The 19,775-nt window shown below is 38.2% G+C and overlaps 1 protein-coding gene across 15 annotated transcripts in view; it reads right to left on the bottom strand.

Annotated features, from left to right (window-relative positions):
• The window catches only part of CACNA1C (calcium voltage-gated channel subunit alpha1 C), a 527,762-nt gene that overhangs the window by 148,578 nt on the left and 359,409 nt on the right, over nt 1-19,775 (bottom strand). For all 15 annotated transcript variants that reach the window (XM_060776701.2, XM_067469287.1, XM_067469279.1 and 12 more), the window contains 2 exons: nt 8,949-9,107; nt 4,467-4,663 (listed from right to left, as the gene is read on the bottom strand). In XM_060776701.2, the coding sequence (XP_060632684.2) occupies nt 4,467-4,663; nt 8,949-9,107 (356 nt within the window). The remainder of the gene's footprint in view (nt 1-4,466; nt 4,664-8,948; nt 9,108-19,775) is intronic.

The following is a 19,775-nucleotide window of genomic DNA, read 5'->3' as shown; positions in this document are numbered from 1 at the left end:
TCCCACACACACACACTCCAGGTTCAATTACACTTTGTCTTATTGTTCACAGCCAGTGAAGAAGAATACTGCTCCCAGGAAGCAGTAGCTCACAATTCCAATGAAGATATGTTTCCTTTTTTATTATATGTATACGCTGTATCAGAATTTAAAAGAAATAGATAAATGAGCCCCTCAAGTTTTGATTATATATTTAGGTGAAAATAATCTAGGTTTCCTAAAAAGGAAGGCCTTGATAATACTAGCCAGAGATGATATGGGTGAGATTAAAAGAAAGTGGCTGGGAGTAGGGTTGGGTTGGTCAGCCTTCATTCCCAAACAGTCATGGAGTCATGTATTGTCGAAGGCTTTCATGGCCAGAATCACTGGGTTGTTGTAGGTTTTTTCGGGCTATATGGCCATGTTCTAGAGGCATTTCTCCTGACGTTTCACCTGCATCTATGGCAAGCATCCTCAGAGGTAGTGAGGCCTGTTGGAACTAGGAAGAAGGGGTTTATATATCTGTGGAATGACCAGGGTGAGATAAAGGACTCTTGTCTGCTGGAGCTAGGTGTGAATGTTTCAACTGACCACTTTGATTAGCATTTGATTGACTGGCAGTGCCTGGAGCAATCTTTTGTTGAGAGGTGATTAGATGTCCTTGTTTGTTTCCTCTCTGTTGTTGTGCTGTTCTAATTTTAGAGTTTTTTTTTTAATACTGGTAGCCAGATTTTGTTCATTTTCATGGTCTCTTCCTTTCTGTTGAAATTGTCCACATGCTTGTGGATTTCAATGGCTTCTCTGTGTAGTCTGACATGGTGGTTGTTGGAGTGATCCAGCATTTCTGTGTTCTCAAATAATATGCTGTTTCCAGGTTGGTTCATCAGGTGCTCTGCTATGGTTGACTTCTCTGATTGAAGTAGTCTGCAGTGCCCTTCCTGTTCCTTGATTCGTGTTTGGGCACTGCGTTTGGTGGTCCCTATGTAGACTTGTCCACAGCTGCATGGTATATGGTAGACTCCTGCAGAAGCTAGAGGATCCCTCTTGTCCTTTGCTGAACGAAGCATTTGTTGGATTTTCTTGGTGGGTCTGTAGATAGTTTGTATGTTGTGTTTCCTCATCAGCTTCCTTATGCGGTCAGTAGTTCCCTTGATGTATGGCAAGAACACTTTTCCTCTGGATGGATCTTTGTCTTTAATCTCGTGGCTTGTTCTTGGTCTTGAAGCTCTTCTGATGTCTGAGGTGGAGTATGTTGATTAAACTGGCTTTAGAAAAGGCAAGTCAACTATTTCAGAACTATAGAAAATCACTCATTAAAAGTCTATATGTTGTCTTCGTAGATTTAAAACCAGCTTTTAACTTGATACTCAGAAACAGTCTGTGGATTTACATCAGAATTCCACAGTATAAATTGGATGTGGGGTAGAGGATGGTCTAACCCATGTCCGTCCTCATTTTTAAGTATTTCCATCAATCATAGGCAACAACACTATATAATATGAAAAGTATCAATGTTAGTGTATATAAGTCAGCATCTAATAATGAATCTTTACAAATTTCTGATCTCTTGTAGTAGGAGATGCTGAGAAGTCAGCATGACATTTTTTACAAGCAAAAACCTATGATTTCTTTCCTGTGCCGATGAGCCATGGCCTCTTTTTCTCTACCCAATGTATGTGAACATTTATTCAAAAGGCTACAACTGCTCATAAATCTTTGAAACAACTGTCTGAGGAATGGTAATGGAAAACACAACAGTTAAGAATAGAATGGAAAAAGAGCAAAATACTGAAGAATCGTATTGAAAGATAAAGAGAAAAATAGAAGTGTTAAAAGCACCTTCCCAAGCAGGACACTGGACAGAGAGCTCCAAACTGAATGAAAATCTGGTTATAATTCTAAAGTGCAGGGCAAGCACAAACTATATAATGTCAAAAGTTTTCCACATAATCTGGATTGTGCGATCATAATAAGGTTGTGCGAAGCCTGTGCCTCTCCCATTCATGTCAAGAACAGAGTCTTAACTTTTGGGATCACCAATAACCAATCAATTTCTAGTTCTCTACAGATCATGTAATACAAGTTATCTCTAAATGAGAAATCTGGTAGTATGGTTATTAGTTAATATTGAATAGTCCAGATTTAATATTTTAAAAGCTTAGTTTCAATTAATACTTAGAAATTTGAATAAATGAATGCAAAGTAGCATATATAAATGAACAACATTTTTAAAATAGTTTCTGGAAGTAATAGAGATTGTCTTGGCATTATGGCTTCTCACTGGTACAAAAACATGACCACCCAAGATGTTTTTTTTTTTTTTGGCAGACAGTTGACTTGAAAATGGCTAGAGATTATTGCCCTTTTACTCTTTCCCTCAATCCAGTTTTTGATATATTTTACAACCCTCCCAAAATCTGCTGTCATTTTCATTTTCCTCTTTTAAGGAAATTAACATAAACAACACACCAGTTCTTTCTCAGGGAAAAATATGTACAGGAAGCATGCGGAGAAGTGCATTCTGCAAAACAGATTATTCCTTGGGTGGAAAAGGCCATGCTAATTCAAGCCTGTGTACTCTTAAAAATAAAGGGTGAGAAAGCACAAACACAGCTGGTGAAAATTGTGGGGTGATGCTTTTGCTTATAACATTTTTGCAACTTTGTGGCATATCACTGTGTTTCTCATCACATCTTCCTCAATGGCTTCAACAGACTGCAGAGGGATGAGAGAACCTCACAAAACATGTCAAGGATGTCAGCAAAGTAAATTATATCTGTTGCCTGGTTTCTTCCCCCAATTCAAGTTCATGACAAGAGTTTCCAGGGCAACTGTGCAATTCCATTTCAAGCTTTTCCATGGAAGCTCAAGAGTGCAATTTCAAAGATGTTGGCAGACGGAAGGGAGTTTTACAGGTCAATACTTCTAAATCTGCTACATCAGTTCTACAGCCTTGCTGCTTGGTTCTCCTGGGCTGTTACTGTCCACTCAACAATAGGGCCAGCCCAGATGTACCAACATTTAACAAGCCAAGCTGTTGCTTTACAGAGCAATACCTATGGATAGGACACTAATGATTAGCATGTCCCCAAATGCATGCTCTTTAAAGTCACCGAAAATCCGAAAGTGGAATCCCCCTTTTCTGGAAACTATTCAAAGAGGAAACTTTAATATCATTTTCATTTATGTCAGAGTTTGTTTAGCTAGAATTAAGGGGGTACTGCTATATCCATTATTACGCTGGTGTAATAATTTATATTATTACTACTTCTATCGGATATGACCATCATTTTTAAATGGCACCTCATCCTAAATCATAGAAAAAAATGGAACTTGGATATTGAAAAATAACATAATTTTTTAGTTTAATTTGGTGCTCTGAGTACTATACTGGTGAAAATCATGTCATCTTAACCACTGCGTCTTGTTTATCTCTGATTTTGTTACAGTTAAGTAAAAGACACAGTTTCCCTCCATATATGTTTCATGCACTGGTTAAAAAACTTTGTATCATTTCCTGCATGGCATGGGGTTGGACTAGATGACTAGTGTGGATTCCAAAATATTTTTCAACCTGTGTTTCAGCATAGGACTACTTTCCTCTGTCCACAGAGGTTCCACTTAATACCTGGAGCTCCACTTCCCACACAGAATCAATCACTCGACTTGAAGAGGCTGCAGAGGCCCTCTAGTCATATCCTTTGCCAGATATTTTTTATATATTGCTATGGAATCCTCATTTCAAAACATTAAAAGAAGGAAAGACCACACTTTCTCAGGTAGTCTATTCCTCTTTTACTTTAGTAGAGTACAAAAATGAAAACCAAGATGATTCATTTGCAGAGGTTTACTCTAAAACGAACTGAGAAGCTTGTGATGACCAGAATTCTGCAAACATAAATACATGGCTTGTATTTATGGTCATAGTTTTGAGAAAGACTTCATGGTCTAGTTCTAAGGGAGAGAGATTTAATATATCATATTTTTAGACTTTAAAAATGTAATTTGAGTGTCTGCCTATGGCAAAGTAAAATTTATCTTTCTATGTCAGAAAAAAAATCAAGAACATTGATACCCTCATCAAAAAGTGACCAGTGTTTTTGATAATAGTTGATGAAGGAAAACTTAATTCTTTGGTTGTTAAAAAATTATGATACTTTATTTATCTGGAGTGGTCTGAACTACTCGTACTTGGCATGCAAAAAGAATACCATATCACTTGATAAACTGATCCATAAAACCACAGCACAAATATTGGATATAATTCAGTTTACTCATAGATATCACACTCAATAAATGAATATGGAAAGAAGACCAATACTGGAAAAACCCCACCATCACACACACACACACACACAATGCGATTGGGCTGTTTGCATAGCTCAGTTAGTGAACAGCATAGCAACATGGAAAGTGCAGCCAATTTTTTCAAGCATTATTAGATAGTACTGTACTCTTATTGCCACTGCCTTATTTTACATACATACCCAGTACAATACATCTGTCCAGCCCTCCATGGTGATGCACTGAAACACAGTTAACATGGCAAAGGCAAAGTTGTCAAAGTTGGTAATGCCATGTTTTGGCCCCTCCCATCCTGGTCTGCAGTCAGTACCATTCTGACATTGCCGGCCATGTGCAAATACAGGCGCACAAGGAGAAGGTTCCTCTTCTGCAGGTGCATCTTGAACAACAAGCACAGGAAAAAAGAGAGACAGAATTATTAAAACTAAGTCAGGTGAGCTTGTTTTTAGCTCCCAGTACTCAAGGACATAAATAGTTATTTCTTTCAATGGTGAGACAATCTAAACAGTAATCGTTTCCTCTTATTTTATCAAGTGGGGTAGGTGAAGTAGGTGAAGTGGTGTGTGATACCTTACCAGGAACAACTTACTATAACAGATAGTACCTGCAGCCAAGTAATAATAGTGAAGGAGGACCTTTGCATTTGGAGTCTACTTCCACAGAGCTGTTGGTTTTCTCACTGGATGGGGATTTTGCTGGCTGCTACAGTAAGATTTAGCTGAGCAGAACCAGCTATTTCTCCCATCCCAGGTTTTCACCTATCTGGATGCATGAAGTCCAGTAAGGTGAGACCATCAGTAGTTTCAGCTACTATAAATATGCTGATGATATTCAGCTCAACTTCTTATTAAAATCAACTGGTGCTATGCAGATGCTGACTAGTGCCTGGGTGAGGCCAATACAATGACACTGAATACTGAAAAGCTAGAAACTCCAGGAACTTGGTAAGCAAACTGCCTAATATGGGGTAGAACTTCCCCTGAAGAAGAAGATGAACAACCTGTGAATATTCTCATATAAATCTTCTTCAGTGGATGTCAAACAGACGTTGTGACTTGGAAGTGCTTGGAACCAGCTTCAATTAATCTGGCACCAATGGCCCTTCCTTTTTTGTTAATGTTTTTTATTGTAAACAACAAAAAACCAATGACCTTTCGTAAACATAATTAACCTGGATACAATAGTTGAAACATTAGTAACCTCCCAATTACTGCATTGCACTGTATCTGGGGCTGAAGATGAATAGAAAATTTCCACTAGTGAAAAATACATCATTAGATAAATGAATGCGACATTTTATAGAAAACATACAACTTCTGAATTCAAGATGTTGCAATGAGGTTTAAACATCCAAAACATCTAATAACAATTGGGAATGCTCAGCTACCACAGAATATTACCTGTTGAAAATGGGAATGAGAGGGGATACCAGGATCAGGAATGGAAAAGAGCAGCTGGAATCCTGAACAGGAGCATTCCACACTTCACATTGTGTGTAGACCATCATAATCATTATATGGCCCTCAGGCATGTAGCTGGGGGGGGGGGGGCTCGGGGGGCTTCAGCCCACCCCCCCCCCCCGAAATTCTCATGGTGGTTCGCGAAAAGGCCTTACTGGTGCATTACTTAAACTGTTATGTTTATTCATATCATGATCTGATCACCATACTCAATATATCCCATATGCATGGGGGTATTGGGGTAATGATACAAAAGGTTTGCTAGGGTAGACCCTCTTTCACTCAGACTCAGCCCCCCCCCCCGAAACTCACCCCCCGAAACCCCCCCTGAAAAAAATTCACACCCCCCCCCCGAAACAAAATCCTGGCTATGGGCCTGATGGCCCTGCCAGTACTTCATGGAGTTCAGGGTGGTTTATATACTGATTTAGACCAATAAGCAAGTCACTTTTTCTTCCTCAGTTTGCTTAATCTTCCTTTGCATCACAACTCCCTATATCATAACCATATGATTTTGGAGGTCACCCCGATTAATAGAATCAGAGCAATGCACAAGAAAATCGAAAACACACATTAAGAGCAGAAATGTGCTCGTAGAACATTCCATTCATGCTGTTGTTCACATGTAGGTATTTCTCAGGCCAGGCACATCTTAGGGCCAGGACTCTGTACCTTTAACTATCATTTTGTTACAGCCACACTTTCTTCATGCGCATGAAGTGAGCGATGTGGCCTGCAAAGAGGTGGCAAGTGCATCTACAAAATGTCTCTTACTTCATGAGTAAAGAAATATAAATGCCTTCTGAGGCATTTATATTTTCCATTGTGATTATTTTTAGCACTGCGCTCCACAGTTGTTTTATATTGTATAAATGATCATTTTATTAATGACTATCATATAGTGTATTATAACCAACCATAAATAATCCTGGAAAGATTTAAAGGAATAGTAGCTTAAAATGTTTGCTTTTAAAAGCCCAGGTTTTACATATCAAATTATTCTCAAGTCAAAATGTAATGGCTGAAAGTGACCTAAAAGTGTTTTTGGTTCTGAAAGCTGTTGGAAATACTAAATACAACAATCAAAACTAATCATATAATGTCTGTGGTGGTGGGGAATTGTGTGTTTGAACTGTTGTCATCTAACTCATGCCAGACAGGTTCTTTAATGTTCTTTTTCTGGGGCATTCTGCTTGCTCTATCCTCTATGTTTCTTCCAATGTTCATCTACAAGTTTTCTCATAAAGCTGCAAAAGGCATCTAAACAACGCTTTAGAGCAGACTAAAGCAGCTTGTATTCTATATATAGCCACTGCCAGAGTAGTAGACTTGATTCAGAATGTTAAGTTTCATTTTGCTGCTACTTCTTTTCTTGACACTTTGAAGAATGAGAGCTTGGAAAAGATATTATGGCAGCCATAAAAAAGGCCATGAATAAAGAAACAATTGTTGCAAGATGGTGAACAAAACAAGAAAATAAAATGAATAAGAAGAAACAGGCTGTTGTGAAGGAATTGTAAGCCAGTATTTTTAAGGCAATTTATTTTCTTTTCAATCATGTTCTTTGGCTTTTCAATTTACACAATGTGCTCATGATCACAGGGCACCATCTCTCCTTGTTATATTGCAGCATGATGCTTGTAAGGATGATAGCCCTTTCCAATAGTCTTGTCTGAACTAGGCTGGGAAGAAAACCAAATGAAATACGAAACCTACTGCTTTAAACACAAGAGAGATTGTTTTCTGGCCAAACAAGCAAACAGCCCGCGGAATCAGTGTGTTGTAAGTGTTTTACCAGGAAACAAGTAACTAATTACTGTCCCATCTCTAGATGAATAAAAACACCAAATCTGTGACTTCTGATTTTCTTTTGGATGTCTAAATTTAGTTTTGTTTCTTTTTTTTCCTTTACCCTCTTTTGAAGAACTTCCTCAGACAATTTCATTGTATTTTACTAGAGGATACTGAGTAAAATCACTGTTTCTACCATAAGCTCTCTGCTTTTTGTTGCCAAGAAATATATGCCAGCAAAGGTCATGAGTTCGAAACCAGCCCAGGTTGGAGCGGGCTTCCAACCAATTGTGTAGCCTGTTGTCAAACTTTGCAACCCGAAAGACAGCTGCATCTGTCAAGTAGGAAAATTAGGTACCACCTTGTGTGGGGAGGCTAAATTAACTAATTTATGAGGCCATAAAAAAGACTCTAGCAAAGTACTCCAGCAAAAGCATGTGGGGAATGCAGAAGTACTTCATCAGTGTCGCAGATGGACGATGAAAGCAACATCTCCCCTGGCAGCCAGAAAAAGGTAAATAGCCTCTGTGTATGTCTGTATATGTTGTATGTCAAATTGGCATTGAATGTTTGCCATATATGTGTACACTGTAATCTGCCCTGAGTCCCCTGCGGGGTGAGAAGGGCAGAATAGAAATACTGCAAATAAATAAATAAATAAATAAATAAATAAATAATCTTTTACCAAGGACTGTGCATATTAACTTATTTGTTTAACAGATATCCTAACTTTCAAATTCTTAAACAAACAAACAAAATCTTAATATAACATACAAACAAATACAACAGTCAAAAGCATTCAGGTGGAAAGTTTGATAATTTGGACTGTACCAAAGACAATCCCTTTTTCCAGTAACCTCTCACTGATCTCAGCTGGGAGGCAGATTGACATGGGAGAGGGTGAACTATGAGATAACCAAGCTGAAACTTCTTTTAGTTTTTTCTAGACTATAAGGAAGAGAAGAAGAGCACTGCATGTGGACACTTCAGGTAACTTTTTCAACATAAGGCTGCACTAGTCTTCAGTTTTGCATTAGAGCAATGTGCTCTTCAGCTAGAATCAAAATGAAATAGAATACACAGTATTTCTCTTAATTCCATTCTCAGTTATACCTCATATAGTTTATTTACTTACAGGGCTGAATGAATTCCTCATTCTGCCCTTACAGCTATGTGCTCTTTGAGCAGAAGGAAAAATAAACAGTGCTTGTAACATTTAACTCCAGCTCTTTTCTTTTTCTTCTCGTTTTAGAACTTCTAGCTCTTAGTCTTAATCAGTCACCTGAAGAAGTGGGACAGATGTCATTGGAACTGTGACACGTACAAGGTACTGTTAAATCAAACACATCATATTAATTTGCACTGTTATTAAGCAGTATGACAAAATGTAGGTTTATGTAGCATATCCATTACCTGTTATGATCCCCGTTGCATAACAGGTCTTGTGCATTTTGCCCATGAAAAGCTCCAGTCCGATGATAGCATAGATAATTATGACAAACAGCACCAGCAGGGCAATGTGCAGCAAAGGGACCATGGCCTTGATAATGGAATTTAAAACCACCTGGAGGCCTGCAATGAAAAAGACAGCATTGTAACAATAAATCAATATGGAATTAAGTACTGAAGACAAAGTGTATATATGAAAACACCACATCATTTAATGCAAACGCTTGGTATTTCTCTGGCGTTTGTTAACCTGATTGTAGAAGAGTATTAGCATGTTGCATATCATGTTTATTAAATGGTGCTGAAGTGAATTCAGTATTACACTCACATGAGTTCAATTGAGAAACCTGAATTACTAATTAAACCCCATCTGGATTTTTGTATATGTTTTGCTTTACTGTATACTTTCATTGTAATAGTGGAGTTTGAAAGAATGACTCAGGGTAAATCTATACTGTATAATGAATGCATTCTTGCTCAATGGCATAGCATTCTGGGAGTTGTAGTTTCACAAGGTCTTCAGATTTCTCTGCCAAAGAGTGCTGTTGTCTCAAAAAACTACAGATCTCAGGATTTGATAGCATTGTTCCATAACATATAAAGCAATGTCAAACTGCTTTAATTCTTCAACATCGATGCATCCTCAAAGGGATATTAGGCAGGCATTCAGTTACCATTCAGTTGTGGAGAGGCCTGTAGCCAGGATTTTGATTCCGGGGGTGCTGAGTTTGATTCGGGGGGGGGGGGGGCTGAGTTTGATTCAAGGGGGGGGGGCTGAGGATCTACCCTACCCTTTTGTATCATTATCCCAATAGCCCCATGCATATGGGATATATTGAGCATGGTGATCAGATCATGATATAAATAAACATAACAGTTTAAATAATGTACCCGTAAGGCCTTCTCGCGGACCACCCTGAGAATTGGGGGGGGGGGGGGGGGGGCTGAAGCTCCTCAAGCCCCTCCCCCCCCCCCACCCAGCTACATGCCTGGTTGTGGATAAAAGTGGAAACTGCATGGCAATTAATTTCACTACCCATAAAAAATGCCCTGGACAGATTTGAAATTTCAATAAATAATCCTGAAATGTACAAGTCTCTGTGAAAGTAAATGTCAGTCTTACTTGCTAATTCTTGCTTTTCTCTGCTACATAATGCCTATACTTGCTTAGTTTTCTTCCCAATTTCAAACATACAGGTCTGTTTTTAAATAGAAAAATCAGCAATGTTACACAAATTATAACCACGTGGCATCTTTCATAATATTGCTGATTTTGCATGGTGTTACTGATTTTACATAGAAAAAGCAACACTGCAGAACAAAAAAGTATGCAAATTCCAACAATGTTTCACAAAAAATAGGTGCATGGTTTTGTTGTGCAATATTGCTGTTTACTAAATTAATAATCATTATTGTACATGGTTGTCTGAAAGCAGTCCTTTTTACACAGAAAGCTGCATAGTATTTTGAGAAGGCTGTCCAGTTCTCAAGGAGATCTGCATAGCTTTTGGATTACTGTACAGTTTTCCCAGGAAATTACACAGCTGGGGGTATGGGGGACTATGCAGCTTCTCATCTCTTTGGAAAAGAATTCCCAAGTGTCTCAAAGCTACAAGATAAACAAACTGTTTTGTTGTCCTTGACACTGGTTGGGACTTGGAGAAATTTAGGTTTACCATATCTGAGGTGTGAGAAGGCTTTATTTGAATCTCCAGTTCTAAGAATTTTCTCCAGATAGGAGTGGATATCCTCCGACGGTGATGGATTTCCTAGTCTCTTAGCAATACATCTGCCAAGTTAGTAATAACTTTGGAGAGGGGCAGCAGGGATTCTCTGATTCAAAATGGATGATTTTTGTTCCTGGAAAAGTCTTGATTTAGAAGAGGCCCCTTTAGAATTTAGAAGCTGTGGGTGTTGAGGAACAAAAACCAATGCTTTGATAGCATCATTAGTGATTTGTGTAGTTTCAATCCAAGGGCTAGGCAGGGGATCTGCTGCAGGGACCTAGTCTGAAGGACCAATAGTGGTAGCAACATTTTACAGTGTAGTGTGTGCTGCACCAGGATCTGAAGCTGCTGTGAGTATGTGAAACAAGTTGGACCCTGGAAAATGTGAGAGCTAAGCAGATGGTTGATACTGAGATCAGCGAGGAGAGGATGAAGAACAGTTCTGGTATGAAGGAGTTTCTGAGCACTGAGCAGGCCATAAACCCAGGGATCTGAGGGGTATGAGAACCATGGGACTAGTGAACCCTAAGAGGTAGCGCATTACGATGGTGTAATGAAGGCTCCTTCTCATAGTTGTTGTAGTATTGTGAGGGTTCAAGAATCCCTGCACCTTTCAGACCCAGTAAGCCCTTCAACAAAACTTTTAAGCCAAGTGTCAACATCTGTGAGGAGTCTGATCCCATAAGGAATGTAGGTGTCATATTGGTGACAGGTCCCTATGAAGAAGAAATTAAGATGTATATCAAATCCAATCTGGGAAGCCTGGGGGGAATGATACCGTAGAACAGAACTTTCCAAACCTTTCATGTTGGTGAAATGCTTTTTAGGCATGTAACTTTTCATGACATGGTACTTCAATTTTACTGGTAAACTGGAGGGATTAAACCAATCCCTTATAAGAATTTCATACAAAATATAAAGATGCCCTTTGAAATTCTCTTTGAACCCTAGAAAAGTAGAGACCGGGAGTCTAGTGGAGTCTCCTGCTCTGGAGGGCCTTTGAACTGAAGTTGGAAGGCTCTCTGTTGGGAGGTTTTTTTTAATTGTGTCTTCCTGCCTGGATGAAGGGGGTTGGTCTGGATGCCCTTTGGAGGTTTCTTCTTTCTCCCCTCCCCTCTCCTTCCCCAGCTTAGGGCACAGCTTCTGTGCTGACAGAAAGTTAGGTCAAGGCCAGGATTGTCAAATGTGATATCCAATGTTCCTGGGCTTGGAATGGTTTGGATTCCAGAGTTTTCATATGGCCTGGTATTAAGTCATCTTACCACCATGCCTACCAATTTATGACTTTTGTAGGCATGATGCTGCCATGCAAATATAGAAAAAACCCAAAAGAAATTCTTAATTCTTAAACTATCTAAAGAACATTTCATGTATGATACTTTTAAAATCAGTGACCCAAAATTAAACTGTGTATCGTGTCTTTGTAATTACAATAAGTTTGTTTTCCTTGCTATTGTAAGCAAAGTAGTCTGTACTATATCACAAATAAAGATATTTGCTTGCATTCTATGTAATACATTTCTTCTCTCCTCCACCTCATCCCGTTTTTAACATCTTTTTTATTTGACCATAAACACCTGAAAACAGGATTTCATATTATAAGCACACTGATGACGTATTATGAGCAGTAAGAAAGCATCAATTTAGTCATTTTATTGCTTGAAATATTACCATATGGCATTTCATACTGATTACGGTCATTTGGCCTGCTGTTAAGTGAAAAATTAATTGAAACATGCTGCATCTCTATAGAATTGGCCTGTTTTAAAAGAGCTCTCCAAAGGAATGATACTGATGTTTTCACAAGCACAAACCAACTTTATGATGTTAAACTCAGTATTAACAGTATCAGACTTGTGATTCTACATACATAGCACCAGGTGATCCTTTGGATCAATCTACCCTCTCATGTTTTTGTATTGTTTACTGAACAGTTTTTACAGTTTACAATCAACAATGAAAACAGATTTAATGGATAAACAAGTGCTTTCTTGAGAATTCCTGGAGGTGCTTAGATGTCATAAACATTTCAGGGGATGAGACAAAATTCCAGAGGACAAGACTATTGTAGTTACTTATCACAATGGTGATAAGCAGCTTCCATGGTGAAAAGCAACATGGTGCTGAAAACCAGTTCTTTGGAACAGCACTCTATGATTGCAGATTTCCCACAGTAGACTACAGTTGGCTGCTATTGAAGCTGGATTGGAAAAGTACTTGATGTGATTCAAGGAGACAGTTTCTAAATTCTTAAGCAGCACCCTCTTTTCTCACAAAATTTCTGCTCAAATCAAGTAATGTGTATTGTCTTTTAGATTCATTGGCCTGGTTGAACTTCTGTACTGTTTTCTATTAAATCATGATGCAGATGGAAAAAATATAATCAATTCATGATTTATTCTATTATTAACAATTAATATAATTCCTGCAAAGCCATTCTGGAACACTGAAGTCTACATGTCACTTAATTCTACATTTCTTCTCTCATAGGTGGAAACTTTCCAACTGACATTTTTGGAGCCTCTAATCCATTTTAAATACGAGATTATGGTTAGTAACCATTAGATCAGGCATCCTCAAACTGCAGTCCTCCAGCTGTTCAGGCCTCCAACTCCCAGAAGCCCTAATGAGCTTGTTCAATTGTCAGGAATTCTGGGAGTTGAAGGCCCAAACAGCTGGAGGGCTGCAGTTTGAGAATGCCTGCATTAGATGATAGCCTTCCATTGACTCTCCTCCCTCTTGAGTGATCCTCTAATTTTAAGTCACCTAACCACCAGTTCTCAGTATTCAACAGAAGATTCTCATGAGAAAGAAGCTGTGATGATTTTTTAATGGGAAGTAATTTATTCAGTGCTCATATGGCCAGAAGACACAACCAAGCCACCATGCTCTAACTCATGATGTGTGTATGCAGTCTCATAGAAAACAGAATTAGGCATGGGAGAGCATTAACAATCCAGTCAGCACCTTCAAGAAAGCCCAGAAGAGTATAATTGGCTCAAGCTTCTTACAGAGACAACATTCTCTCTACAGTTATAGTAGAAAAGAGACTCAACCAGAAATACTCAGTTGGATCTGTTTAAGATCTTGTTAGAAGCCTCAATCACAAATACTAACAGAGTATTAATCAATAGCAGAGGTCAAGCTGACAGCCCAACAGAGGTGTAAACATTAACAGGATAATACAAATAGAGAAACCAAATGTCCATTCCAGGGTCATAAGCCAATTACCGGAGTGTCCAGAGTACTAGGTTGAATCAGAATATATGAGCTGAGGTCCAAGGTAAGTCCAGGGTTCAGGAAACTTGAAATAGTTAGAGTCCAAGGTCATAAATTCTAGAACTGACCTTGCAGCCAGCAACAAGGTACCAGCTTTGAGCTCCTTAAATCCTAAGTTCAAAGATTTTACCTGTTGCTGGCTCTCTTGTCAGCTAATTTCAAGGACCTGCACATCTGAGACCTCTCCACGAAAGCTGGACCAGTTAACTCAGCATGTTCAGAGGATACACGGAGAGAGAGTTGCGACATGTACAAGCTGGGTTTAGAAAAGCCAGAGGAATGAGTGACCAAATTGCTAATATCCGTTGGATAATGGAAAAAGGCAGGGAGTTTCAGAAAAAACATCTATTTCTGTTTTATTGACTATTCTAAAGCCTTTGACTGTGCTGATCATAATAAATTGTGGCAAGTTCTTGGTGGTATGGGGACACCAAATCACCTTGCCTGTCTCCTGAGGAATCTGTATAATGACCAAGTAGCAACAGTAAGAACTGACCATGAAACAACAGACTGGTTAAAGATTGGGAAAGATGTACAGCTGGGTTGTATACTCTCACCCAACCTATTCAACTTGTGTGTAGAACACATCATGTGATGTGAGGGGCTTGACGAATCCAAGGCTGGAGTTAAAATTGCTGGAAGAAACATTAACAATCTTAGATATGCAGATGATACCACTTTGATGGCTGAAAGCGAGGAGGAGCTGAGGAGCCTTATAACCATGGTGAAAGAAGAAAGTGCAAAAGCTGGGTTGCAGTTAAACATAAAAAAACCAAGATTATGGCAACAAGACTGATTGCAAACTGGCAAATAGAGGGACAGACTTTGTATTTCTAGGTGCAACGATTACTGAAGACACAAACTGCAGCCAAGAAATCAGAAGACATTTACTTCTTGGGAGGAGAGCAATGACCAATCTCAATAAAATAGTGAGGAGTAGAGACATCACACTGGAAACAAAGATCCGCATAGTCAAAGCCATGGTATTCCCTGTAGTAACCTATGGATGTGAGAGCTGGACCATAAGGAAGGCTGAGCAAAGGAAGAAAAATGCTTTTGAACTGTGGTGCTGGAGGAAAATTCTGAGAGTGCCTTGGACCAAGAGAAGATCCAACTAGTCCATAAGAAATAAAGCCTGACTGCTCATTGGAGGGAAGGATATTAGAGGCAAAGATGAAGTATTTTGGCCACATCATGAGAAGACAGGAAAGCTTAGAGAAGCCAATGATGTTGGGGAAAATGGAAGGAAAAAGGAAGAGGGGCCGACCAAAGGCAAGGTGGATGGATGGTATCCTTGAAGTGACTGGCTTGACTCTGAGGGAGCGGGGGGGTGGGGGGTGGGGGTGGGGGGTGGGCATGGCCAACAGGGAGCTCTGGCGTGGGCTGGTCCATGAGGTTACGAAGAGTCGGAAGCGACTGAACGAATAAACAACAAAACACCATGGAAGAATATAGTTTGCATTATTATATCTGTGCCTTATTAGCTAGCTACTCCATTAGTGTTCAAATGTACTAGAGAAGTACAAGGCAGACAATAGCAGCTCACTTTCCTATTCCCAAATGCAAATAAATGTATAGCTGTTCATATCCAAAACTTTGCTTGTAAATAGAAATGGCAGTATAGTAAGCTACAGACAACTGATTTATGGGGGACTTCTGAGAGGTTAATTAGAAAACCTCCCCCAAGATAATAAACCCCTTTTAGGAATAGCTAATTGTGACACAACACATGCCATAATACATGAATGTGAGTGTTTTGTTAGCCTATTAGCACAACCGGTTTTCACACCTAAATAATTAACATTATATAGTGAGTTCAGTGAGCAATTATTATCTACATATTTAGCCAAATTCTAAAATATGCATACTTCTAATTATATGCCTCTGTAAGGAACTACAGTGCAGCAAGTATGTCTTATCATTTTTGTAAGAGAGATGAAAATACTTTATTCATTTATTTACAGTATTTATATACCGCTTTTCTCACCCCGAGGGGGACTCAAAGCGGATTACACATAAATGATGGCAAAAATTCAATGCCAGTACAAACAATTACAATTATACACTGCAATTAGACATAAATTAAATTAAAAAATACATCCATGAGCAATAAAACAATAATTAAAACAATAAAACAGTCTTGTCCATCAAATCGCCGTTCCAGTCAATGTCATTATACACCATATCTGTGGCATTATTAGAAAAATGCTATCTTTTGTGTCCAAGCAGTCTATTGCAAGATATATATGTTTTAATTTAGGGCCAACCCTTACATAGAGTGATATCATTTTATAGAAGTAAGGCTTCTATTCTCTAAATGTGTATAATCTGTTGGGAGGAAAATGCAAAAGAGGCAAGAAATTGCAAATATTGACAAATGGTGAGTGCAATATAATCTCATGAACACAAAATGCATCCCTTTTATTCTAGCTGAAATATGAAAATAATTCTTTTAATATTCTTAATAACACTAGCTATAATTAATTACCAATAACTGGTATTGTTAATAGGTACTGTGCTGCTTTGAATATAAACTTTAATTGGATTGTCACAGACTGTACTTCTTGCATTTAATTGCTGTCTGACTACACAGTTTACAACATTCTCTCTACATTACTGCATAACTTCATGCTTAATATCTGTTCCAGGTAATTTAGTGGAAAGTGTTGACAAGATAAAATTATCAAGCATAAAGAAGGGGAAGTCTTAGAAAGAAGAAATAATATGAATTCTGCAAAGCTTAATTCTGGTTCAAAAATCTTTTAAAGTTCCTTGATAGCATTCGTTGATAACATCAATCTTTCGTTTTTTTAAAAACTGTGTCAGAAGCGACTTGAGAAACTGCAAGTCGTTTCTGGTGTGAGAGAATTGGCTATCTGCAGAGACATTGTCCAGGGGATGCCTGGATGTGTTCCCATCCTGTGAGAGGCTTTTCTGATGTCCCCGCATAGGAAGCTGGAGCTGACAGATGGGAGCTCACCCTGTCTTGCAGATTCAAATGGCTGAACTTTAGTTCAGCAGTTCAGCTGGCACAAGGGCTTAACCTATTGCGCCACCGTGGGCGATTACCATAAAAAGGGATAGTGACAAGCTCCAAAAAGATTGCTCTGAGAGAAGGGGCATTTAAATGGTGATTGTAGTTCAATATAAGCAAGTATAATGTGTAGCATATAAAGGACTGGCAGAACCCAACTATATAGGCTGTAGAATCTGAGCTCATGGTGGTTAATTAGAAAAGATATGCCATCCTGGCAGAAAGTTCAATGAAAATGTCTGTGAAAAGGATACATTCCATGCTGGGAAAGGACATAAAAAGGACAACCAAAGGATCCAGGGACCAGAAAATCTCTCATATATGGGAAAAATTGTAATTTTAAAAAGTTTTCAAAGAAGTGAATAAGGAGAGAACATGATGGAGGATGGTATGGAGAAAGTCAATAGAAGGATATTTTCTCCCTCTCTTATAATATAAGAACTTGGGATCATGCAATGAAGTGAATAATGGAAGATTGAAAACAGATAAAACAAATTGTGTCTTTATATAGCACATTAGGTAACTATGGAATTTGCCTCCAGAAAATGTAATGATGGCCAACAACATGGACAGTTTTAAAATAGAATGAGACACGTTTATGGAGACTAAGGCTATCAGTGATTTAAATGGTTATGTACTACGTGAGTGTTTATGTATCTTCAAGTTGCCTGTTGACTTACAGCAGCCCTGTGAATTTCAGAGTTTTCTTAGGCAAAGTATACTCAGGAGGAGGTTTAACCAATTCCTTTTTTGGAAATAAGGCTCTTGGTATTCATTGGTGATCTCAAATCTAAGTATTATTTCTTTCTTTCTTTCTGGCATTTCTATCCCGTCCTCAACTCCCGGAGGGGGGCTCAGGACGGCTTACACTCTGCAACAATTTGATGCCGCAACATATAGTAAATACAACAAACATAACAATTTAAAACAATAGATAAATCATTAATTAAAAATAATTTTAAAACATTATCATCAGCCATATAACCATTCCTATGAAATGGAGATACTTTATTGCATTGCATACTTTTCTACTAGCATTTCTGTCTTATATTATGTCAAGCTTATTGTATTACACCTGTTATATTTATCAGGGTTAATCTTGCTTACTTTCCAGGATCAGAAAGAATCTGATGCCTTTAGGGTATTTAGACCCTATATATATATTTTTAAAAAGACAATCTGCCTCTGAATACCAGTTTTTGTTCTGTTGCCCTTACATCTTGCTTCCCATAGACATGTAAACAGTCACTGTGTGAAAAGCATACTGGATTAGACAGTTTTGATGCATCTTAACAAGTATATGCTTGTCTGTGAAATATAATGCCACAAGAAGGCTCCTTATTATTTTTCCACCAGCAAATTAACATGGCCAACCTCTCTGGATTATGTGTAACTATCAAAAACATCTATTAAGACATACAAAGCATGAAAAAAACAGCAGAAAAAGCAGCAGAAAAATGGGGAAAAAATTCTTCTTTATGTCAGCATTTGAACTAATAACATTCCTGCTATGGATAAAGGAACTAAGAATTAGATTTTAATTTCTGTTAATGTGAATACTGCACATATGAATATCATACAGTCAATGTGAAGATTATCTAAGATGGACACATGGATAGAAACTGAGAACACAGAGCCATTAGGAAGTATTATTTACAATTGTTTAGTTTACCCTTTTGTACCATCAATAATTTAAGGTCTTAAACAGTTTGCAATATTTATTTAAAAAGCATATCACTTCACCTTAAAAGAAAGAAAGAAAATAGCGGTAGCTGCCTGCTGTTGGCGGAAACCGACTCCATAAATAAGTAAAATGTATGAACTGCCTTCACAAGGTTCACAGGCTGTAATACGTATTTACATTGATAAAATGTATTAAATATTTACTCTGTGGAAGCACTGGGATTTTTGTGACCATACCTTACATGGTTCAAAAGGCACAATGTGGCTTAAACCGAAAGAAGGATAACCAGAACTGCTCATTCTCTGCTCTAGGGCCCACAGGGACTTCTCTTTGGCTTCCAGCTCCACAGGTGTAATATAACAGGTGTAATATAACAAGCTTGACATAATGTACGATAGAAATGCTAGTAGAAAAGTATGCAATGCAATCTCAGGCAACACCATTTCATAGATATATAAGTCTATTCCTTATCCGAGATGAGCACATTTTTCAAAGTATATTTTTGTCTTTATGTGTTATATCAGGGGTCCTCAAACTTTTTAAACAGATGGCCAGGTTACAGTCCTTCAAACTGCTGGAGGGCCGGATTATAATTTGAAAAAAATGAACGAATTCTTATGAACACTGCACATATCTTATTTGTAGTGCAAAAAACACACTTAAAAACAATACAATAATTAAAATGAAGACCAATTTTAACAGATATAAACTTATTAGTAATTCAATGGGAAGTGTGGGCCTGCTTTTTGCTGATGAGATAAGGTTGTTGTTGTTGTTGTTGTTGTTGTTGTTGTGTGCTTTCAAGTCATTTCAAGACTTAGGTTGACCCTGAGCAAGGGTCAGGTAAATGACCTTGGAGGGCCGTATCTGGCCCTCGGGCCTTAGTTTGAGGACCCCTGTGTTATATTCTTGGGATGTATATTTTAACAAATACATATGAGCCAGCCAGCTGTAAGCACTGAATCAATAATTATATTAACTTTCTACGTGAATTTTGCTGTATGGTTATGAAGGTATTAGTAATCTGCAGAAAGGTAAAGATGCTTGCATTACAGTAGCTTTGCTTA

The sequence above is a fragment of the Anolis sagrei genome, chromosome 5 (genome assembly GCF_037176765.1).
Source record: "Anolis sagrei isolate rAnoSag1 chromosome 5, rAnoSag1.mat, whole genome shotgun sequence".
In the NCBI taxonomy this organism is placed as follows: Eukaryota; Metazoa; Chordata; class Lepidosauria; order Squamata; family Dactyloidae; genus Anolis; species Anolis sagrei.
The sequence above is the reverse complement of the archived record's forward strand: the minus strand, read 5'-3'. Positions and strand labels throughout refer to the sequence as shown.